Source organism: Saccopteryx bilineata, chromosome 4, assembly GCF_036850765.1.
Source record: "Saccopteryx bilineata isolate mSacBil1 chromosome 4, mSacBil1_pri_phased_curated, whole genome shotgun sequence".
NCBI classification, from domain to species: Eukaryota; Metazoa; Chordata; class Mammalia; order Chiroptera; family Emballonuridae; genus Saccopteryx; species Saccopteryx bilineata.
Window position 1 is genome coordinate 272,042,866 of NC_089493.1, and position 25,394 is coordinate 272,068,259.

General features: G+C 40.0%; 1 protein-coding gene and 1 pseudogene across 3 annotated transcripts in view; both read right to left on the minus strand.

The window, feature by feature from the left end:
- The window catches only part of LOC136334441 (S-adenosyl-L-methionine-dependent tRNA 4-demethylwyosine synthase TYW1), a 201,698-nt gene that overhangs the window by 83,003 nt on the left and 93,301 nt on the right, over window positions 1-25,394 (minus strand). For all 3 annotated transcript variants that reach the window (XM_066274639.1, XM_066274638.1, XM_066274640.1), the window contains exon 11: window positions 14,247-14,356. In XM_066274639.1, coding sequence (XP_066130736.1) covers window positions 14,247-14,356 — 110 coding nt within the window. The remainder of the gene's footprint in view (window positions 1-14,246; window positions 14,357-25,394) is intronic.
- LOC136336820 (U2 spliceosomal RNA) lies at window positions 17,472-17,568 on the minus strand (annotated as a pseudogene).

Consider the following 25,394-nt stretch of genomic DNA (forward strand, 5'->3'; position numbering starts at 1 on the left):
CATATGTGAGACATAAAAATGAGACTCAGGGACATGGACAAGAGTGTGATGGTTACCAGGGGTGGGGAGGGGATGAGAGGGGTAGGGGGAGAGAAAGGGCACAAAGAAAACCAGATAGAAGGTGACGGAAGACTATATGACTTTGGGCAATGGGTATGCAACATAATAAAATGTCAAAATAACCTGGAGATGTTTTCTCTGAACCTATGTACCCTGATTTATCAATGTCACTCCATTAAAATTAATTTTAAAAATGCAAAAAAAATAAAAGACAACAGCTACTGCAATTTGGAAACACAGACACAGTATATAAAGAAATAACTTGTAAAAATACGAGAAGTAAAAAGGGTGTGGTAAAAGGATTGAACTTCCACAAGGGAATGGAGATAAGATGCAATCAGGATAAAAAGGACTACTATATATAGGCAACTTTCTTTTGCATAATTTTAATGGTAACCATACAAAAAAATCTAGAACTCAAGATACACAATATTTTTTATAAAGAGAAAATGGAGGGGAAAGAACAAAGGGTACCCCCAAATTAAAATAATAGAAACACAAGGGAAAAGAAACAATGGAAACACAGAGCTACCAGGAAACAAAAGATAAAATGGCTATAGGAAATCATCATATACCAATCCACACTACATGTAAATGGACTGAATTCATCAATAAAAAGACATAAAGTACAGGGGATGGATCAAAAAACAAAACCCAACTCTATGCTGCCTTCAGCAGAAACAGTCAGCTGCAAGGACAATGAAGACTCAAAGAAAAGGGGTGGAAAATAGTAATACAGCAAGCAAATGGCATCCAGAGAAAAACAGGTGTAGCCAACTTATATCAGACAAAATAGATTTCAAGATAAAAAGCTAACAGACAAAGATGGACATTTTATAATGATAAAGGAGACAATATATCAAAGAGGCCTACCACTTTAATATATATGCACCAAATCAGGGAGCACCAAAATATATAAAGCAACGAACAGAATTAAAGGAAGAAACTGACAGAAACACAATTACAGGGAACCTAAATACCCCACTGACAGCAATGGATCGATTATCTAAACAGAAAAACAGTAAGAAAATATCAGCCTTAAACAACACATGAAATTAAATAGACATAATTAAAATTTCAGAGCTTTTCATCCCATAACACCAGAATGTACTATTAGCTAGTGCGCATAGGACATCCTAAACAACAGACCATTTGTTCGGGCACAAAACTAGCCTCAGCGAAAATAAGATTAAAGTCATACCAAGCATATCATCTGACCACATTACCTTTAAACTGGAAATCAACTGCAAAAGAAAAAAAAATGGCAGGAAACACCACAAATATATGGAGATTAAACAACACGTTACTAAACAATGACTGAATAAAAAAAATAAAAGCAGAGGTCAAAAGATACAGAGACAAAAGAATAACAATATGACATAAAAAATTTGGGAATACAGCTAAAGCAGTAGTAAGAGGAAAGTTTATAGCACTAAGTGGTTACCTCAAAAACAAGTCTAAAATAAAGAACCTAACATTTCACTTTAAAGAACTAAAAAAAAACAAAGCCCAAAGTCAGTAGAAGGAAGGAATAATAAAAATTAGAACAGAATTAAACAAAATAAAAACCAAAGGACAATAGAAAAAATGAACACAACAAAGAGCTGTCTCTTTGAAAATAAAATTAAAAACCTCTGGCTAGTCTCATTAAGGAAAAAAAGAGAAAAGACTTAAATAAACAAAATCAGAAATGAAAGAGAAGTTACAACAGACACCATAGAAATAAAAAGAAGTATACAAAAACTATGTACTATCCTATGGAGTATATGCCACCAAATTTGGTAACTCAAGAAATAACTAAATCTTAGAAATATATAACCTTCCTATACTAAATCATAAAGAACTGGAAAATCTAAATAGACTGATCAACAGTAAAGAAAAACCTGTCATCAAAGCATCCCAAAAAGTAAAAGTCCAGGACCATATGGCTTCCCTAGTGAATTCTATTAAACATTCAAAAAAGGTTTAATAACTATCCTTCCCAAACTCTTCCAAATAATTGAAGAGAGGCAACTTCTAACTTGTTTTATGAGGCCAACATTATCCTCATACCAAAACCTGGCAAGGACAACTCAAAAAAAGAAAATTACAGACCAATATCTCTGATGAATATAGATGCAATGTTCTAAACAAACACTATCAAGTTTTAAAAGATAACATCACAATTGTGGTTCATCCAGGGTCACAAGGATGGTTGCAGATCGATCAATGTGATACATTACATTAACAAAATAAAATATAAAAATCATATACCATATAGAAAATGCAGAAAAACTATTTGACAAGTATAACATCCATTTATGATTAAAACACTCAATAAGGCCCTGGCCGTATGGCTCAGTGGTAGAGCACTGGCCCAGCGTGTGGATGTTCTGGGTTCGATTCCTGGTCAGGGCACACAGGAGAAACGACCTTCTACTTCTCCACCCCTCTTCTTCCCCCTTCACTCTCCCCCCCTTCCTCCTGCAGCCACGGCTCGATTGGTTCAAGCGAGCTGGCACTAAAAAAGTGGCTCAGCCTGACCAGGCAGTGGCACAGTGGATAGAGTGTCGGACTGGGATGGAGAAGACCCAGGTTCGAGACCCCGAGGTCACCAGCTTGGGTGCGGGTTCATCTGGTTTGAGCAAAAGGTCACCAGCTTGGACCCAAGGTCGCTAGCTCCAGCAAGGGGTTACTCGGTCTGCTGAAGGCCCACAATCAAGGCACCTATGAGAAAGCAATCAATGAACAACTAAAGTGTCGCAACAAAAAACTGATGATTGATTGATTGATGCTTCTCATCTCTCTCCGTTCCTGTCTGTCTGTCCCTCTCTCTGACTCTCTCTCTGTCTCTGTAAAAAAAAAAAAAAAAGTGGCTCAGTTGCTGAGCAATGGAGAGGTAGAGCATCACCCTCTAGTGGGCTTGCTGGGTGGATCCCAGTTTGGGCACATACGGGAGTTTGTCTCTCTGCCTCTCCTCCTCTCACTAAAGTAAACAAACAAAAATAAAAAACACTCAATAAATGGATATAAAGAACCTCAACATAATAAAAGCCATATATAACAAACCTTTACCTAATATTATACTCAATGGCAAAAAACTGAAAGCTCTTCCTCTAAGATAAGAAAAAAGACTATGATGCTCACTCTCATCACCGTTATTCAACATAATACTACAAGTCCTAGCCAGAGCAATCAGACAAGAGAAAGAAATAAAAAGAATTCAAACTGGGAATGAAGAAGTAAAACCGTCATCTTTTGCGGGTGACATAATTATTCATATCGAAAATCCTAAGGACTCCCCAAAACACTATTGGAAACAATAAACAAATACAGTAGAGTGTCAGTATACAAAATCAATGTACAAAATTCATTGTGTTTCTATATAATACTAACAATAAATATCAGAAAGGGAAATGAAGAAACAATCCCATTTACACTATAGCAATAAAGGATAAAATGCATAGGATTTTTATGATTAAAACAGCCTAAACAATGAAACCAAAGGACCTGCACACTGAAAAACTACAAGACTGCTAAAAAGAAAATCAAAGAAGACACAAAGAAATAGGAAGATATTCCATGTTTATGAATTGGAAGAATTAACATTGTTTAAATGATCATATTACACCTAAAACAATCTACAGATTTAAGCATTTAACATGAAAATCCGAATGGTACTCTTCAAAGATATACAACAACAACAAAAATCCTCAAATTTGTACCGAACTACAAAAGACACTGAGTAGCCAAAGCAATCCCAGTGAGGGTGGCAGGTAGTCAACAAAGGTGAAGGCATCAGACTCTCTGACTTCAAATTATATATACTACAAAGTTGCAATAATCAAAACCGTATCATTTTGCTAGTAAAACAGACACACAGACCAACTGAACAAAACTGAGAGCCCAGAAATAAACCCACCTCTATATAGGTAACTAATTTTTGACAAAGAAGCCAAAAACATATCATAGAGAATAGAAAGCTTCTTCAATAAATGGTGTTGGGAAAACTGAAAAGTCACATTCAAAAGAATGAAGTTAGACTGCTATTTGACACCATACACAAAAATTAACTCAAAACAGATCCAAGAACTAAATATAAGACCTGACACAATAAAATACATAGAAGAAACAGGTAATAGACTCACAAAGCTTGGTCTCAGAGAGAACTATAAATTTGACACCAAAACAAGAAAATAAAAGCAAAAATAAATAAATGGTTAATAATGTATCCACATTCTGAATACTTTATGTCCTTTTTATTAAGGTATAATTGACAAATACGAGTATTCTTCTAAAGATTGAGCCAATTTGAAATAAAACATTCTCTCCTTTCTTCTTATAACAATACAGTTCCTGACCAGAGATATTTCTAAGATCCCCCTCCTAGCTGAACACCATATACTATAATACTGTATATCCTTGATACAGTCACTGCCACTGTGAGGGTTTTCATAAACAAGCTTCAGAAAACCATCAGCAGGTGGTGCTCCCTTCCCTACCTCCACATTCTTTTGAATGTGTACTTTAGCATACCTGGTTGTGAAAACCATCTGTTGGAGACCCTTTATTACCTGCCTAACTTCACTTCTGGCTTCAACTATAGGTAAAAGAAAAACATCTAGCAACAAATGTCTTTTCAGCACCGAAGCCATTCCTATAAGGGTTCTCTCATTTGATGTCTGCTGAGCTCAAGAAACCTCAGCACCACTCTCTGGGATCCACTGTTCCTTGCCACGGTGGTATTTAGAGGGGAGCAGGCAGCGTTATACAAAGATGCTGAGTCGCAGTAAAATTCTGACCCACTTGTAATCAACATAATGTTAATTTTGCATAAGTATAAAAGGAAAGCTAATAAAGGTCATGAGAAGAAAAATGGTTTAATGAGCCAATGAAATAACTGAAAAGACTGATTGCTCTCGGAAATGAGAACAGAAGCACAAAAGGGAAGCATTTAAAATATCAAAAAATCTTCAAAGACTGTTCAAGGCTGGCCACTCAGCTAAAGCTGGAAACGCAGAGGTAACAATACCCACAACAAGGATCATCCTACACAAAAATAAAATCGTAAGATGACTGGAGTAGACCCAGGGAGAGAGTGAGCGGAGAGAGCGAGCGTTCATCATGGGGGTGGGGAAGCACCCTGTGAAGCAAAGTAAAAGAAAGTGTACTGCTCAGAAAAATTAGGGGATATCGCAAAATGAATATGAAGTGATAAGATATCCCCTAAAATTAGTATATTAATGTGTTAAGAGTGGACCTCTAAAGAGAGGCTAAAGTGGAGAAACCCAGAATATAACAAACTAAGAAGGAAATGGCTTCCAGCCTCTGAAATTTACTTGTAATTTCCAATTTATAGAAATCCTGTTCTAAGCTTTTCTGTTTGAACATGAAATTCATATTCCCACAGCTACATTATTATTAAAATGGAGATTAAGTTAACGATGCAAACACCCAAACATCAAATTAATTTGTTATACACCTGAACTATAGCACTAATAAACCTATTTCAATATCACATAATAAAATTTGTACATTTTTCTTATAGGAAAATGTATACTAAGGTTCAACCAAGGAAACCAGAAACACTTCTTTTTTTTTTTTTAATTTTGTGGCTTAAAGGGTAGTATTGGGGCTCCAATAAGAAAACTCTAATATGGATGTGGAAAAGAAAAAGGGGGACTAGTTTTCTGCAGGATATCTGTAAGTGAATAACTCTGTGTCATGTGAGATAAACCGCTTCTCCAGGCCAATCTCTGCTGAGGAGTTCTGATTTAGGGAAGACAGAGAACAGACTCTCCACCAGGGGCTGAAACCAGATCTAGAGTTACATTTCTGCAACTTTAGAGTTCAAAAGTAGGATCCATGTCACAGGGTGCGTGCACCCAAAGAGGTCTGGGTTCAGAAGAGGTAGCGTGACTTGCATTAGCCTCATCATCCGGAGTCTGAGGCTGACTATCCAGAAACAAGGGTGACCTGTTTTATTTATACTTTATCCCTGAGGTATGAATGAAAGAACATAAGAGATTTCACTGACTGCAGGAGGAAATCGAGTTCATAAAAAACTTCAGACTATAGCCATGGATAAAGACTGAAGTTATAAAATTTTCCCCTTAGGCATTCTAACTGCTATTCAGAATTCGCTTGTCCATAGATGTGTGGTAGGCAGATAGGCGTGGACAGAGCAAGGATGATGGGCCTGGTACAGAAGGCCCCAGAGCAAGGACGATAGCCTAGCTCCAGGCCCTGAAAAGCAGCAAAACCACCTCACAGCTGACCTTAGGACCAGCTGCTCTAATGACCACCTAGCGCCAACCAATTAGTGGAGACTAAGACCCTGAAAGACTATACCAAGAGCTGATGAATATTCTATTGGGATCCTACCCTGGACCTCCCCTAAAACCCCCACCCTTAGAAGCCCTTAGGTCAGAGGACACATCCTGCTCTTCCTCCCAGGAGTACACCTGTGCCTTTCCCTGTCTCCACCTCTGCTCGCCCCCAGCTGTGTTCTCTTTGCCTCTCTTTCCCCTAGACTCCAAGGGTCCTTCTTTTGCATCTATAACTTATTTCCTGAGCCCATTTCTTCTATGTCTGTGACTTTCTAAATAAACTTTCTCTTACGGTTGGAGTCTTGACTCTGAATTCTTTTCTAGACAGAACTCAGGTACTGAGGTTGCTGAACACCTGGTGCTGTTTAAATTCTCACCACCACCAACAGACAGGCTCTCTGTTCTTTCTCCCTGCAATCCTAGAGCTAGCTCCCCCTACAAGACAATATATTTTTTAAAACTCTTGTTTCTATGCCATGGGAACTTGAAGACAAACCATTAAAGTGCCTACTGATTAAAGTAAGTACAAAGTTACCGAGACACAACTTTCCTCACAGGACAAGCCCTTCTTAACAAATTAGACAACAACAGGAGGTCATCCTGCCAATTCATTGCTAACAGGAGACCCCAACTTAGAGGGGTCCCCCCTAGAATAAAGGGGAAGATTTTATTCAATGAAAGCAGCTCAATTGTGGAACAGCTCGGGTGTGGAACAGCTCAGACATTTACCAGCAGTGGAAGTGGCGCTGGTGTTATAGCACCAGCCCCCATGTTATAGCTTTGGCTAGTGAAATATAGTCTTCAGTGGTAACAAAGCGTGCTCCATGGAGGCAGAGGTGAAGCCGGCTTAGAAGGCTGCCCACCCCAGTCCCTGATCGGACATTTCTAATATGGAAGAAAAAGGGACCACATACTAAACCTGACAAGTTCTGAGGAGGCCTACAAGGCAGCCTTATACACTCACAGACTGACAGTATCCACATAGGATGGTCTGAAATGAAAACTTCCTAACTAAAAGCAGTTCATGTCCTAGGGTGGTGTTTTTCCTTAACTAAAGTCAATCTTCACCTTTACTGAGCCTGTTGTCTTTTTGTATCTAAGATAACATACCTGACAACATGGCTTTGGAATGTCAGAGTAATCCCCCTTTTCAAGACCCTTCAAGGGCACAACCTCCCACCAGAACATAACACCAAAGACCCCCTCATTGTTATCTCTATGTGCTATAAATGTTCACTGTTAACTAACCTATACCCACCTATGTAAAAAAGTATATGTCTATACCTTTTACTTTTGATCCAATCCCAGAGATTTCCCCACTTTTCTTTCTTCCACTTCCCTAATTATCAGCAGTGGATTTCATAGAACCCCTTACATCTTCCCTTTTGATTCTGATGTATAAAATAATTGGTGAAACAGCCATTTCCAATCCCAATTCATTGAGATTTTGCTTATTGGCAATTGAGGTAAGTTTGGCTCAAATAAACTCATAAAAATTTGTACAGGTTTGAATGTTTCTTATGTTGCACTGTGTAAATTACTCCAAATCCTCAGTTGAATTGATCCAAACAGCACTGTCTTGATTGGTTGGAATGGAGCTACTCTGATTAGTTGGTAAAAATGTAAATGAAGATTTAGTTGCAAAGCCCCAGTTAGCTGGGGCAGGTCTGCAGCCCACTGGCTGATTTATGAGCCTAGAAGCTTATTTAAAAGGGTCAGGAGCACAGTGCAGGAGGCAGTGTAGCTTTTCCCATAAATGCAGAGAGCATAAGAGGCCTGTTTCACAGTGATTACTACACTCTGTTTACTCTGTTTATAAATTTGAGCCCAATTAGACATCAAGCACATTCATTCTCAGGGTCAACATAACAAAGAACAAGTGCATAGTGAACTCACCTAACATGTTATTAATGTGAATAAATCTGCCTCATGATTTATTCATTACCTGTTTCTATCTAAAGTGCATTTGCGGAAATGCTCCTGTCAGAATTACTATCAAAACTCAGATTATTGGCCCTGGCCGGTTGGCTCAGTGGTAGAGCGTCGGCCTGGTGTGCAGGAGTTCCGGGTTCGATTCCCGGCCAGGGCACACAGGAGAAGCGCCCATCTGCTTCTCCACCTCTCCCTCTCTCCCCTCTCCTTCCTCTCTGTCTCTCTCTTCCCCTCCCGCAGCTGATGCTCCACTGGAGCAAAAGATGGCCCGGGTGCTGGGGATGGCTCCTTGGCCTCTGCCCCAGGCGACAGAGCGATGCCCCCGGATGGGCAGAGCATCACCCCCTGGTGGGCGTGCCAGGTGGATCCCGGTTGGGCGCATGCGGGAGTCTGTCTGACTGCCTCCCGGTTTCCAGCTTCAGAAAAAAACAAAAAAAACCCTCAGATTATCATTCTGTGTCAAGGACACCTCAGAATAGAAAAATGAATGTCTACACCTCAGGGCTACTTCCTCCCCACACAAACTGCCTGGGGCACAATTCATTTAGGAAGATTCTCAGCTGTCCAGGAAACATCCCTAGTCATCATCCCATTATTTAAGGGTTCAGCTGGTCTCTCTAAGAGTCGCCAGAAAGGGACGAGGCCCAGAGCAGATCTGCCTTGGTCCGATCTGCAGTGTAGGGGTTCTTGACTTCGTGCAGGAAAGATTCCACAACACAAGTACAGGTAATATTTTTAAATTGATTTTAGCAAGAGAGGGAGAGTGAGAGAGAAAGAGACAGGAACATGGATCTGTTCCTGTATGTGCCCTGACCGGGACTGAATCAGCAACTTCACTTCAGGACGATGCTCCAACCAACCAAGCTATCCGGCCAGGGCTGAGTCCAGGTGATTATGAGAGAACATTTATTGAAGCTGGGGACAGTGAAATAAAGGAAAGATTTAGGATAGAAAAAGAAACAGGAGAGAGCCTAAACAGGGCTGCTTTGACTCTCTAGAAATTATGGGGTACAAGTAAGCCACGGTGGGGCTGTTGTCAGTTCAATGAGAAGCAAAACTCACAGTGAGAGGAGTATGTTGCCACTGCCCATGTTCCCTGATTGCAGGTCTAGTGGGGAACTGTAGTCTCTTCTGTAGTGGGAATCCTAGGGGAGGTCTCAGGAGGATTTCATCAGAATCAGCTTCCCAAGTTTGGTTTTTAGTATACTGAACCAAAACGAGTGCATTGAGAGACCAGGACCATTTTCTGGGTAGCTTTGTCTCCCTCTTGAATTTGTTTGGTTCTAATTGGGTACTGGTGTGTGTGTGTGTGTGTGTGTGTGTGTGTGTGTGTGTGTGTGTGTTTTGTTTTGGTTGGTTTGGTTTGGTTTGGTTGGTTTGGTTTGGTTGCACTTTCAAGTGTCCTTGAGTAGGGAAGATAAGATCTTGAGATTTAATAGCTGGCTATAAATTGCTTGAACTGTTTGGCCTTATTTGTCTAATCATCTGTCTCAGTTTCCCTTTTCCCACTTGTCAAAAATTCTTCTAACATATAAATATACTGCCTCATAAGCACTAAACCAAAACAAACTTAATAAACTATAAAGCTAAAATTACTAGCATTTACCTGCAGCTGATACTATTATCTGTGATGGCTAGTTTTAAGTATCAAGTTGGCTGGATCACAGTGCCCAGATATTGGGTTAACTTTATTCTGGGTGTTTCTGTGAAGGTGTCTTTTGGATGAGATTAACATTTAAATCAGTGGATTCTGAGTAAAGCAGATCCAGAATGTGGATGAACCTCATCCAACCAGTTGAAAACCTTGACAGAATAAAGGCTGACCTCCCCTAAGCAAGAAGGAATACTGCCAGCAGATAGCCTTTAGCCTCAAACTGCAACTCTTTCCTGGGTCTCCAGCCTGCTGGTCTACCCCACAACATAATTTTTTCCCCTGGATTCACCAAGCCTGCACAATCACATTAGCCAATTCCTTAAATCAACTTCTCTGTAATCTCTATCTACACATACCCATCAACACAAAATCTTGTTGACTTTGTTTCTCTGGAGAACTCTGACCAATACACTATACAACAGAAAACAGAACTTTGCCTTAAAATTTATTTAAAAGTCATACAGTTTATTTGAAGATCAACAATCAATAATATTAACTAAGTCAACAATAGTCTAAAAACAGCTGATCAAATTCCAGATGTAGAGACTTACTAGCTCCTCACCAAACAGTTTCATTTAACTTCCCAGAAGAGTGGTGAGAGATTCTGCTTTATCCAAAGAAGAGAAAGTAATTTGTTTAAAAAAAAAATAGTGCTTGAGACTAAAGGTCAAGATGAAATATTAAAATTATTATCATCTTTGCAGATGTACAAAATTACATCACACTGACACACTCAAGTAGAAATAGATACAGGTAAACTTTGCCTAAAAAATTCATGAAGAATAAAAGAAAGGTATAATTATTGACTATACATTACTGCTGATCTTGAATCATTATTGCATTAGTTTTCTCAACCTCTCATAAGAAATAAGAACAATAAATAATAAGTAATATGACATAATAAGATATATTTGGCCCTAGCCAGGTAGCTCAGTTGGTTGGAGCATCATCCCAATAGGCCACGGTTGTGGTTCAATCCCCAGTCAGGTCACATACAAGAATCAAACAATGAATGCATAAATAAGTAGAACAGCAAATTAATGTTTCTCTCTCCCTTCTTTTCTAAAATCTATAAACAAAACTTAAAAAAATTTTTTTTTATATGTATTTGGTCTTTGTTCTGGCTTTCTGGCACAAAGCCCCTAAAACCTTTAGGATTTTCTGGTTGATAAGAATGTCTTTTGTCATTCATAAGGAGCCACTTTTGAGAATGTCTGAGTTTATGTTAATGAGGTGACTTAGGAAAGGACTCCTAAATAGTCTCAAGATGGGGCTGGTCACCAGAAAGACTAAGTGCTTATAGGATTGGAATTTTTAGCCACACTCACAGACCTTGTGGAAAGGGGAAGAGGGGGATACAGAGTAAGCTCTATAAAAACTCCTGACCAAGATTTGATGAGTCTCAGGTTAGTGAATAGATCCCCAAGCAAGGAGTGTGGTCCACCCAGTTCAAGGAGGACAGAAGTCCCTGGGCTAAGAGCCCTCTCATACCTCACTCTCTGAACCTCTTCAGCTAGCTGTTCATCCATATCCTCTATAACCCTCATAATAAACGTGAGTACAGCAGGTCCTTGGGTAACAGAGTTTCAGTCAATGTCATTTCATTATAATGTTGATGAGAAGGAAAAAAAAAACTTGATTCCCAGCTGGGGCCACTGTCTGTGTGGAGCTCACACAGGTGCAAACATTTGTAGGAGTTTTGTCCGGGGACTCTAGTTTCCTCCCCCATTCCAAAGATGTGCACATTAGGTTAACTGGCGTGTCTGAAATGTCCCCATCTGAATGGGTGAGGGCATGTGAGTGGCCCTGTGATGGAACAGCACCTTGTTTAGGCTCAGTCCCTCCCACCTTGTGCCCTGGGCTGCTGGGAGAGGCTCCAGCCACTTGTGACCCTGAACTTGAATAAGCAAGTTGGGAAACAATTATCTATTTGTTTTTATTAATTTTTCCTAAATGTATGCATAGCTCACATTTATTTCAATGTTTAATAACAGAAGTGTTCTGCATTTTTAGTTAGAAGTTTGGTGATGTTTTTGTGATCAGAAATATGCCATAGGAGCTTAATTCTTGCTTATTTCAATTAGTCTATGGTAAAATTGGTTTCATTACACATTGTATCACTTAAAGTCACAGTTTCCAAGAATCTGTCAACGAAGTTAAATAAGGACTTACTGTAAATGCTCTGCTGAGTTCATCTGTGAGCCTCTCTAACGAATTAATCAAATCTGAGGGAGAGGTTGTGGAAACCTCCCATTTATAGCTGGTCAGTCAGAAGCACAGTGACAACCTGGACTTGCAAATGGCACCTGAAGTGAGGGCAGATTTTTAGGACAGAATCCTTAACCTATGGGGTATGATGCCATCTCCAGATAGTGTCAGAATTAAATCAAATTTGTAGAACACCCACCCAGTCAGTGTCTGCTGAGAACAGGGGAACTGCTTGGGGGTATTGGAAAAAGCAAACAGCACAAGCACTATAATCTCAAGAAGTAGTAACCTGACAGAACAAAATTTTTTTTTACATAAAAGAATCCCCTAATCTTCAAAACACTAATGTCTGGAGTTTATAAATACGATGTTAGCAGCACAAGAGTGCCTATATCAAAACAACCTTGGTTGGAATTCTTTTTTTTTTAATTTAGTGAGAGGAAGGGATTCAGAGACAGACTCCCACATGCGCCCCATCTGGGATCCACCCAGCAAGCCCACTAGGGGGCGATGCTCTGCCCATCTGGGGCTCTTGCTCCATTGCATCAGGAGCCATTATATTTTTTAGCACCTGAGGCAGAGGCCATGGAGCCACCACCCCTTCCCACCCCCATACCCGGGGCTAACTCATTCTAATCAAGCCATGGCTGGAGGAGGGAAGGAGAAGAGTAAGAAAGAGAGAGAAGCGAGAAGGGGAGGGGTGGAGAAGCAGATGGGCACTTCTCCTGTGTGCCCTGACCAGGAATCCAACTCAGGACATCCACACGCCAGCCAATGCTCTATCACTGAGCCAACCAGCCATGGCCAGAATTCACTTTTATTGCTGCCTATGAAAGGAAAGGAGACTACAAGAGACAAGGATTTACAAGTGTGGTAGAGACACACATATTTACAGAGAGCATAACAAATAGTTCATCATCTACAGCAGTCTTGGTAAAGCCATCACTTTCTATGTCTATGTAAAGCAGTGAGTCTCAAAGTATGGCCCCCCAGTTCACCATACCTGGGAATCTGTTAGAAATTCATATTCTTGGGCCCTGGCTGGTTGGCTCAGCTGTAGAGCATCGGCCCAGCATGTGGAAGTCCCAGGTTCGATTCCGGCCAAGGCACACAGGAGAAGCACCCGCCTGCTTCTCCACCCTTCCCCCTCTCCTTCCTCTCTGTCTCTCTCTTCCCCTCCCACAGCCAAGGCTCCATTGGAGCAAAGATGGCCCAGGTACTGAGGACGGCTCCATGGCCTCCACCTCAGGTGCTAGAATGGCTCCAGTTGCAGTAGAGCAATGCCCCAGATGGGCAGAGCATCGCTCCCTGGTGGGCATGCCGGGTGGATCCCAATCAGGCGCATGTGGGAGTCTGTCTGCCACATCCCGCCACCCCCCAACCCCCGCTTCTCACTTCAGAAAAATACAAAAAAATAAAGGAAAAAAAAGATGCACATTCTCGGTCCCCACCTCAGACTTACTGAATCATTCTCTGGGGAAGGAAACCAGGAATCTGTGCTTTAACAAGACCTCCACATGATTCTGATCGACACTAAAGCTTGAGAACCAGTAATCTCCAATAAAGTCAAATGCCTTTAAGAATGAGGTATAACTAAATCAGGAAATTCTAGAAACTGAGTGGCAGAGTTTTACTGCATCACAATGGGTCATGCAGAAGAAATTTTTATTAACATTAGCCCTCCTTTTTTATAAGTCATTTACTTAAAAATGCTTCCCCAATACTATCTGACATTATGTAAAAAAGTTCCCATGACCTAACTAACCTTTTCAGCCTATTCATAGGATGCTTTGTGTTCAAAAAGCCAGAATAGAGCAATGATGATACACTCCAGGCAAAAGGAACAGGCTGAGGGACTGTATTATAAATTGCTAAGTTTAAATTAAGTTTTTTAGTTCTTCCATCATATGTGACGTAAAACTCATCTGTAAAAACTAAAAAGAGCAATTGCATATATCTCTACGAAGTTTGCACTTATCTATGTGAAAATTTGCCAAAGGGGACAAAATCCTGCCAAAGAAGCAATTTCTCTACCAATTTAATTCAGGCTATTAGCATTTTCTATATTAAAAAAAATTAAATACCTTTAAACTGCTTGATCATGTTCTGATGGTTTTCAGTGGCTTCCTTTAAGATCATTTCAGGCTGGTCCATCTTCCACCGCCATTCAGTACCCACGGGATTGGTGTGATGCCTAGAAAAAAAAAAAGACAAAAGTTATTAAAAGATTCCCTGTAATAAGGTCTCAGCTAATCATCTACTATGAAACTAGGGTTGATTTCCCCCTACATGCTTAGCTGTTTATAGCTGTATTTTCTTACTGTGTTCAAAATGAATTTAAGTCATGACACCCATCAGAGAGGGTGGATAGAGAAGAGAAGTGTCTGGCTGAGACTGAGGTTTATTCATAATGAATAAACATGTACCCCTTTCTCCCAGCCACCCACTACGAGGTTAACAAGCATCTAATAACAACGAAGAGTAGAATATTGCCAGAATAGTTGCAAGATCACAGTGACAGACCTCGCTGAGAGAAAGCACAAGGGGAAGACTTAACGCTTAGGATGGCTCAGATACTGAGCGAGAAACCTCTGGGACACCAGCCTCCATGCTACACAAGGTAGCCCTAAAGGAATTTTAAGCCAGGAAGGGTATGCACAGAAATAACAAATCTTAATTGAAGCCCAGCTCTTAACTATATGAACTCAAACTCCAACAAAAAAGGCCTAGCAGAAAGATAAAATGTGTCAATTTGAAAACAATGGCCCTGGCCGGGTGGCTCAGTGGTAGAGTGTTGGCCTGGCATGCGGAAGTCCAGGATTCGATTCCCGGCCAGGGCACACAGGAGAGGCGCCCATCTGCTTCTCCACCCCTCCCCGTCTCCTTCCTCTCTGTCTCTCTCTTCCCCTCCCGCAGCCGAGGCTCCATTGGAGCAAAAGATGGCCCGGGCACTGGGGATGGCTCCTTGGCCTCTGCCCCAGGCGCTAGAGTGGCTCTGGTCGCGACAGAGCGACGCCCCGGATGGGCAGAGCATCGCCCCCTGGTGGGCATGCCGGTGGATCCTGGTTGGGCACATCGGGAGTCTGTTTGCCTCCCCATTTCCAGCTTCAGAAAAATACAAAAAAAAAAAAAAAAAGAAAGAAAACATTTACCTCAGTTTCTAATGTACTAAACAAAATGTCCCACTTTAAACAAAAAATAAGGCATACAAAAAAAGCAAGAAAAACAATAAATTTCCAATAGAAAGCAATTAACAAATCCAAACTCTCTCGACATAAGTGTTAGAGCTATCTGACAGAAAATTTTTAAAAACCATGATTAATAAGTTAAAAGCCCTATTAGAAAAGGTGAGCAACATGCAGGAACAGATGAGTAAATTCAGCAGACATGGAAATTATAACACATGATCAAATAGAAATGCTAACTAGGAAAAAACAAGCCTGTAGCAGGTTCAACAGTAGGAGAAGCGCCCACTTGCTTCTCCACCCTTCCCCCTCTCTGTTCTCTCTCTCTCTCTCTCTCTCTCTTTCTCTCTTCCCCTCCTGCAGCCAAGGCTCCATTGGAGCACAGTTGGCCCCGGGTGCTGAAGACGGCTCCATAGCCTCCGCCTCAGGTACTAGAAAGGCTCCGGTTGCAACGGAGCAACGCCAGATGGGCAGAGCATCGCCCCCTAGTGGGCTTGCCGAATTGATCCCGGTCAGGCAAATGCAGCAGTCTATCTCTGCCTCCCTGCTTCTCACTTCAGAAAAATACAAAAAAACAGCTAAGGAAAGAGTAAAAAAATTTGAAAAGACCAATAGAAATAAGCCATCTAAAACAGAAAGACCAGTTCTGGCCAGGTCATGAATTCGATCCCTGTTCAGGACACATCTGAGAAGCAACCGATGAGTGTGCAACTAAGTGGAACAGCAAGTTGGTGCTTCTCTCCCTCTCCCTCCCTCCCTCTCTCTCTCTCTCTCTCTCTCTCTGTCTCTCTCCTCCTCCCCCAAAAAAATTAATGGGAGGGGAGGGAGCACACAGCCAAAGACCAAAAACAATGTTTTAAGTAAAATAAAGGACATAGCATCCAAAAGCTCTGGGACAATATCAAAGGCCAAAATACACATAAGTGGAATTCCAAAAGAAAAAGTAAACAAAACAGAAGCTATAGTAGAATAATTATAGTCAACAATTTCCCAAAGTTAATGAGAAACAACCAGAGATCCAAGAAGCTCACAACAACCAAGATATTTTTTTAAAAGCCTAAAACTATCATATCTAACTTGATGAAAACAAAAGAAAATGAGAAAATCTTTAAGTTAGAGAAAAAAATAAACACATTATATAAGAACAAAAATAACAATTACATCTGACATCTCATCAGAAAACAAATAAGCCAGATAAGACCATAATGACACGTTGGAAAAATGCTTAAAGGAAATAAACACTGTGTAAAGCCCAAATTCTATACCCAGTGAAAATATCTTTCAAAAAGGGAGAAATAAAGACTTTTGCAGAAAATCAGCAAACGTACATTAGAAGATACGTTAAAGGGAACTGCTGAACAAACAAACAAACAAAAAACATGATACTAAGTAAAAACTTGACTCTATACAAAGAAATAGTGAGTGCCGGAAAAGGAAAATATAAGAGAAAATAAAATTTATTTTTCATTGCTCTCAAATTGACACAGTTAAAAGAGTACTGATGTACTGTGTTTACTACTTATGTAAAAGTAAAACATACCAACAATAGCCAAAGGATGGTAGAGAGGAACAAGAAATATATAAATACTTTTGTAAAGTCCTTATACGATATATAAAATGAAAATGACATATATTTGAAAGTAAACTCTGATTAAATAAAGGTGTATATCATAAAACCAAGGGGAACCTTTAAAAAATTAAATATATACAAATAGTCAAGAATGAACATAAAATGAAATCATTAAAAATGCTCAATTAACATGAAAGAAGGCAGAAAAAAATTTTAAATAAACACAAAGTACAAATAGAAAACAAAAAAGATTCTAATTAAACCACAGCAATAATCACTTCCAACAGAAATTATTTAAACACACCAATTAAAGGATAGAGATTATCAGATGAGTTCAAAACACAAGATCCATGTATCATATATAAGGTTAGCATTACTCCAATACAAAAAAACAAAGATATCCTTAAATATAAAAACTAATGTCCTTTCATGAACATAGACACAGAAACCTTAAAAAAAATAAAATACACACACAAAAAAACTAGCAAATTGAATCCAACAACATATAAAATGAAAAGATATCACAACCAAGTAGCTTATCCCACAAATACAACATTGGCTCAACATCTAAAAATCAATCACTATATTTTGCCATATTAACAGAATAAATTTTTACTACACTTGATCTTAGCCAAAAGGCCGAGAAGCGATTAACAGAATAAATTTTTAAAACCCATATGATATCTAAATAGCCGCCAAATTATCTAACAAAACTTAACATCTACTCAGGACAAAAACTCCAAATAACCTAGGATTAAAAGGAAATTTCCTTAACCTCACGAAGGAGGTCAAAAATAAAAAGAAAACCTTATAGCTAACATCAAACTTAATGATTTAAGAATGAATGCTTTTGCCTGACCAGGCAGTAAGTAATGCAGTGGATAGAGCACCCGACTGGGACGTGGAGGACCCAGTTTGAAACCCCGAGCTTAAGCACAGGCTCATCCGGCTTGAGCGCAGGCTCGCCAGCTTGAGCATTGACCCCATGGTCGCTGGTTTGAGCCCAAAGGTTCCTGGCTTGAGTAAGAGGTCACTTGCTCTGCTGTAGACCCCCCATCCGGGTCAAGGCACATATGAGAAAGCAATCAATGAACAATAAGTTGCCACAACGAAAACTGATGCTTCTTCTCATCTCTCTCCCTTCCTGTCTGTCTGTCCCTAGCTGTCCCTCTATCTGACTCTCTCTCTGTCTCTGTAAAAAGAATGCTTTCTTCTTACTGTCAGAAACATGAGGCCCTGGCCGGTTGGCTCAGTGGTAGAGCGTCGGCCTGGCGTGCAGAAGTCCCGGGTTCGATTCCCAGCCAGGGCACACAGGAGAAGCGCCCATCTTCTTCTCCACCCCTCCCCCTCTCTTTCCTCTCTGTCTCTCTCTTCCCCTCCCGCAGCGAGGCTCCACAGGAGCAAAGATGGCCTGGGCGCTGGGGATGGCTCCTTGGACTCTGCCCCAGGCGCTAGAGTGGCTCTGGTTGCGACAGAGCGACGCCCCAGAGGGGCAGAGCATCGCCCCCTGGTGGGCAGAGCGTCGCCCCCTGGTGGGCGTGCCGGGTGGATCCAGGTCGGGCGCATGCGGGAGTCTGTCTGTCTATCCCCGTTTCCAGCTTCAGAAAAATACAAAAAAAAAAAAAAAAAAAGAAACATGAGAAAACTATCCTTTCTCACCTAGTCTATATAGCATGTTTAAGTCCTAGCAAATGAAATAGGCTAGAAAAAGGAAGAAAAAAGTAAAACTCTTCACAAATGAGATAATTATCTACATAGAAAATTCAAAAGAATCTACAAAAAATATACTAGAACTAGTAGGTGAGCCTAATAAGCCCACAAGATACATGATCAATATACAAAACCAATTGTCTTTATATATAGTGGCAAGAAAAAAAATTTTTTTTAATGTGTATTTCATTGGTTTTAGAGAAAGGAAGGGAGAGAACAAGAGACAGGAACATCAATCTGTTCCTGTACACGCCCTGACCGGGGATTGAACCCATACCCCCTACTTCAGGACGATGCTCTCACCAGTTGAGCTATCTGACCAGGACACAAGGAATTTATACAAACCAAATGGAGGAACCTTCTACAAAATATTTAACCAATGTATTTTAAAAGTATCAAGGACTTAAAAGAAAAACTAAGGCACTGTCATAAACAGACTAAGAACAGAAAAATTAAATGCTATTTGGGATATTGGACTGGGTCCTAGAACAAAAACTGACAGTAATGGAAACACTGGCAAAATCTAAATAGTCTTCAGTTTAATTAACAGTATTGCATCAATGTTAATTTTTGGTTTTGATAATTATTCTATGGTAATATAAGATGTTAATATTAAGGGAAGATAAATGAAGAGTACATTGGAAGTCCTTATACTACCTTTGTAATTTATTGTTGTTGTTTTTATTTATTTACTGGTTTTAGTGAGAGAGGGAGGGAGAGAGAGGGAGACAGGAACGTTGATCTGTTCCTGTATGTGCCCCCTCCGGGAATCAAACCGGCAACCTCTGCACTTCAGAATGATGAATGCTCTAAGTCTAACCAACCACGCTATACAGCCAGGGCTGCCGTTTGTCATATAAGAAAACTTTTTCTTTCTTCAAAATACTAAACATTGATGGAAACACAGGAAATAAGAATTTGTATTCACATGCAGAAGTATAAATTGATATAATTTGTCTCACATATATAATAATACAAACAACACTTTGTATATAAAACATTAATTACCCAGCCAGCTATAATAGTAATTAAAAATATATTTGCAGAAAATAAGCCCATCTTGGTCAAGACCATTGTTGTTTTTCAATGCTGGACTCAGTATTTTAATATGTTGTTCAGGATTTTATATTCATGTGCAGGAGTGAAAGTGCACCACAACTTTTGTTTCTCATGCTGTTCTCTGGATTGGTATGAAGGTTACACTCGCGTCTTTAAATGAGTTGGAAAGTGTTCTCTACTCCTTTGCTATCTGGAGAATTCCTTTTCCTTGAATGTTCACTAGAACTTACTTATAGAACCATCTAGGCCTATTTCTTTCTGATATGATTTGTAACTACTAATTCAATACTGTAGTGGTTATAGGACTACTCAGGATGACAATCTTCTTGTATTATTTTTTTTGTCATTTTATTTATTTTTTTCCATTTTATTGAATTTATTGGGGCAAGATTGGTTAATAAAATTATACAGGTGTCAGGTATACAATTATATAATAGATGGTATTGTGTTCACCACCCCAAGTCAAGTCCCCTTCCATCACCATTTATCACCCCTTTACTCTCTTCTACATCCCCCCAAAAATTCACAAAGAATTTGACTATTTTTCCAAAGTGTTAAATATTCATTAATACTCTATTTTGTCTTTAATGTATAGTTATATATTTATATATATTCTCTTTCATTATTTTTCCCTCTCTCTTTGATCTGACAAATATAATTTTTAATAAAACCTCTACCAATTTTAATTATATTTGATTGATTGTATTTCCACACATATGTATGTAGTATCAGTTCTTTAACTCAGGAGACTTAGTTTGTTTCCTATTTACCTCCTACCAGAGCCAAAGAGCACATAAAGTTTCAGTTGTGCAAGATTATCAAGTTTTAGAGATCCACTGTACAACATATAATGAACAATACTGTATTGTACACTTAAAAAAATTTGCTAAGAGGGTAGGCCTAATGTTAATGTTCTTACCACAATAACAATAATAAAACATTCCTTTGGATCAAAATTATTGTATATTGTGACCCTCCTAAATATAGTGACTGAGAAAATTTTTGTGGAAGATATGCATCTTAGTAACCACTTTAAAAACAAAAGACCCTTTAAACATATTTCTCTCCTGCTTTCCAAACAATAATTTAATTTAGCAGATTAGAAATCTGGTTCCAAATCTTTATGCACTTTGATAAAAGGGTCTCTATAGAGTAGGGACAAAAAAAGACAGACACACAACATTGTAAAGTATTCTGCCATTCATGTGTGTATATACAAAGCACAGAAATACACCTTCCACATAAATTTGTATACAGACACATAGACTGGTTTGCATATGTGTAGAAAATCACTTAAAACCTAACGGACAGAGGACACGAATGTAAGGAAGCCAATTTTCATGGTATAACTGTTTGTATACAGTATTTTGAAATTTTCACTATATTCACGGGTGATCTTTCAAAATACATTAAAATATACTTTAAAAACTTGTGCTTGGCCCTGGCCGGTTGGCTCAGTGGTAGAGCGTCGGCCTGGCGTGTGGAAGTCCCGGGTTCAATTTCTGGCCAAGGCACACAGGAGAAGCGCCCATCTGCTTCTCCACCCCTCCCCCTCTCCTTCCTCTCTGTCTCTCTCTTCCCCTCCCGCAGCCGAGGCTCCATTGGAGCAAAAATGGCCCGGGCGCTGGGGATGGCTCCTTGGCCTCTGCCCCAGGAGCTAGAGTTGCTCTGGTCGCAACAGAGTGACCCCCCGGAGGGGTAGAGCATCGCCCCCATGGTGGGCAGAGTGTCGCCCCCTGGTGGGCGTGCCGGGTGGATCCCGGTCGGGCACATGCGGGAGTCTGTCTGTCTCTCCCCGTTTCTAGCTCCAGAAAAAAAACCCAAAAAAAACCTGTGCTTACTACTCAAGACAAGTAAAAGAGCTTTATTGAGATAATTCACATACTATAAAATTCCATTTAAAGTGCACAATTCTGTGGCTTTCACTATATTCATAAAGTTGTGCATCCATCACCATTACCAATTTTAGATCATTTTATCATCCCACAAAGAAGCACTTCTCCCCTTAGCTATCACCTTCAATCCACATGTCCACCCCAGCTCTGAGAACCACTGATCTGCTTTCTGTCTCCACAGGTTTTGCCTATTCTCGGTTTCTAGCAGAATACAATCATACAATGTGCGGTCTTCTGTGACTGGCTTCTTTTACTTAGCATCATGTTTCCAAGAGTCATCCATGTGTAGCATATGTCAGTACTTCATTCTTTTTTATTGCCAAATAATATGCCATTGAATATACATATATATATACACACACACACATTCTGTATATCCATTCATCAGTTGATAAACATTTGTTTTATTTCCAGTTTTCATATATTATTAATATCTTTTCATGTGTTTATTGGGCATCTGTATACTTTCTTTGGAGAACTGTCTAGTCAGATCCTTTACCTTCTTTTTTTTTTGACGTTCTTTTTTTTTTTTTTTTTTGTATTTTTCTGAAGTTGGAAACGGGGAGGCAGTCAGACAGACTCCCACATGCGCCCGACCGGGATCCACCCAGCATGCCCACCAGGGGGCAATGCTCTGCCCATCTGGGGCGTTGCTCTGTTGCGACCAGAGCCATTCTAGCGCCTGAGGCAGAGGCCATGGAGCCATCCTCAGTGCCCGGGCCAACTTTGCTCCAATGGAGCCTTGGCTGCGGGAGGGGAAGAGAGAGACTGAGAGGGAGGAGAGTGGGAGGGGTGGAGAAGCAGATGGGCACTTCTCCTGTGTGCCCTGGCTGGGAATCGAACCTAGGACTCCTGCACGCCAAGCCGACGCTCTACCACTGAGCCAACCAGCCAGGGCCACTACCTTCTTTTTTTTTAATTAAGTGAGAGAAGAGGAGGCAGGAAGGCAGAGACAGATTCCCGCATGCCCCTGGACTGGGATCCACCTGGCAAACCTACCAGGGGGCGATGCTCTGCCCACCTGAGGCTGTTGCTCTGCTGCTCTGAACAGAGCTATTTCAGCACCTGAAGCAAGGCCATGGAGCCATCCTCAGCGACTGAGGCCAAATTGCTGGAACCATTTGAGCCATGATTGTAGGAGGGGAAGACAGAGCCAAAGAGAGAGAAGGGGGTAGGGAAGCAGATGGTCACTGGTCACTCCTCCTGTGTGCCCTGATCAGGAATCAAACCCAGGACATCCACACGCTGGCCCATGCTCTACCGCTGAGCCAACCAGCCAAAGGCCCTTTACCTACTTTTGTAATCAGGTTATTTGTTCAAGACAAAACTCTTAATGTGAAACTTCAAAGTACAAAATTTTCACTTAAATAAAAAGAAATAGGAAACATACAGCCTGACCCATGGTGGTGCGTGGATAAAGCACCAACCTGGCTGGAATGCTGAGGTTGATGGTTCGAAACTCTGGACTCGCCTGGTCAAGACACATATGAGAAGCAACTACTATGACTTGATGCTTCCCTCTCCCTACTCCCCGTTGTCTCTCTCTCTCTATCTCTATCTCTTTCTCTCTCCTCTCTCAAAAATCAACAAATAAAATCTTAAAAAAAAAAAAGCCAGAAACATACAATAGTAAAATTTGGAATATCTATAAATATAACACTTAACAACTTTTTCCAAGAATTAGTAAGAAATATTTTTTATATCTGTAACAGTCTACTACCCATATTAGCAAAATGAACTAAGAACTTCATTTTGGAAAACCACATTTGTACATACTATTATAGTTTAAGAACACATTCATATGTATAAATTCAATAAAGTAATTAATAGTCTCACAATAACCCTGCAAGAAAGGTATTATTGGCCCTGGCCAGTTGGCTCAGCGGTAGAGCACTGGCCCAGTGTGTGGACGTTCCGGGTTCAATTCCCAGTCAAGGCACACAGGAGAAACGCCCATTTGCTTATGAACCCTTCCCCCTCTCCTTTCTGTCTGTCTCTCTCCTCCCCTCCCGCAGTCAAGCCTCCATTGGAGCAAAACTGGCCTAGGCACTGAGAATGGCTCCATGACCTCCACCTCAGGCTCTAGAATGTGGAGCAACGCCCTAGATGGGCAGAGCATCGCCCCCTAGTAGGCAAGCCAAGTGGATCCCAGTTGGGCGCATGCGGGAATCTGTCTGACTGCCTCCCCACTTTTAACTTTGGAAAAATACAAAAAAAAGGTATTATTGTTTTATTTTATAGTTAGGAAACTGAGGCTCAGAGGATATTTTAAGAACCTGCTAAAATGGAAAAAAAAGAACTTTTACATACGATTTTTTTATTTACTCATTTTAGAGAGGGGGGAGGGAGAGAGAGAAAGAAAGACAGAGAAGGGGGGAGGAGCAGGAAGCATCACCTCCCATATGTGCTTTGACTAGGCAAGCCCAGGGTTTCAAACTGGCAACCACAGCGTTTCCAGGTCGATGCTTTATCTACTGTGCCACCACAGCTCAGGCTACATAATTTTTTACTTGGCCTTTTCTGATATCCACATTATATTATTCATTATTGAAACAGAGAATGAATTCTAATTTTAAAAGTTAGTATATTAGCATTTCTTTGCCAGAAGCCATGTAAATAAAATATTATATCTGCATTTACTTATATCTTTCTAAATCTCACTAATGAATCTGTTAAGGGGCACTGGAAACGGGCTCAGGGGGTGAGCCTGGGGTGAGCTGCTGCCGCCTACTGTCCCCCCTCTTGTGGGGTCTCTTAGAGTTTAGAAGAGAAAAGTAAAAATGTACACCCAAGAGGGAAGAAAGATGTGGGCGTGCTCCACAGAGAGCCTGAAATTTGATTTTTTTTTTAATTATAAGAAATTATGAGATCATAAAATGTGAAATACTGAGAACTAGGACACAATGCACTTGATATTTCTCCTAAAGCTAAGCTTTATGTGACTCAAAAATTTCAGTCCACAAAATCATATGTCTTTTGTTTGCAAGTGCTCACCTTGTAATATAAATATTTTTAAAAGTCTCTAAGCACAGACCCTATCACTAAATAGAAGACTTGATGTATCATTTCATTTCAATGTGCCATGTTCCAGCAATCTCCTTTACTAAAAAAGTACCTTTGGACTACCATACATATTTCTCAAACACAGCACAACTGTCACTTTGGATGGGAAAATTAGTTATTATGGAAAGTTGTCCTGTGTATTATAAGATGTTTGAGAGCATCCCTGACCTCTACCCACAGGACAGTAGCACCTCCTTCAGTTTTAAGGATCAAAAATGTCTCCAGACTTTGTAAAATGTACCATTTCCCCATGGGGTGAAAAATGGCAATTTTGCCCTAGCTGATTTAGCAGAATGTCCAAAGAAATATTTTTCAGCATTTTCACTATATCCTTGGATAACTAGAAAAGGGAATATATGCAAAGAACTTAATGTGGGATAATGTTATTATAACTATATTCTTTTTTAAAATATCTTGTTTTTTTAAATATATTTATCTGTCAACTGAAGTATGTACAGGATAATACACTACGATGACTGGGATTTGCCTCAAAATAGTAAGCACTAGGGTAGGTGAAAGAAACATGATTGGCCATATGTTAAACGTACACAGAAGTTTATTATGCTAGTCATCCTAGTTGTGTTAAAAAAAAAACTTAATAAAGTTTAAAACAAGAACCTAACTTAGATCTCAATAGAAAAATAACAACCTGATGACTGTATCATAAGATCACAAGATTACAGTTGAGGAAAACAACATTCTGAATAAATTCCTGGAGTAAAAGCTGGGAGACAGATTATTTGGTGAATC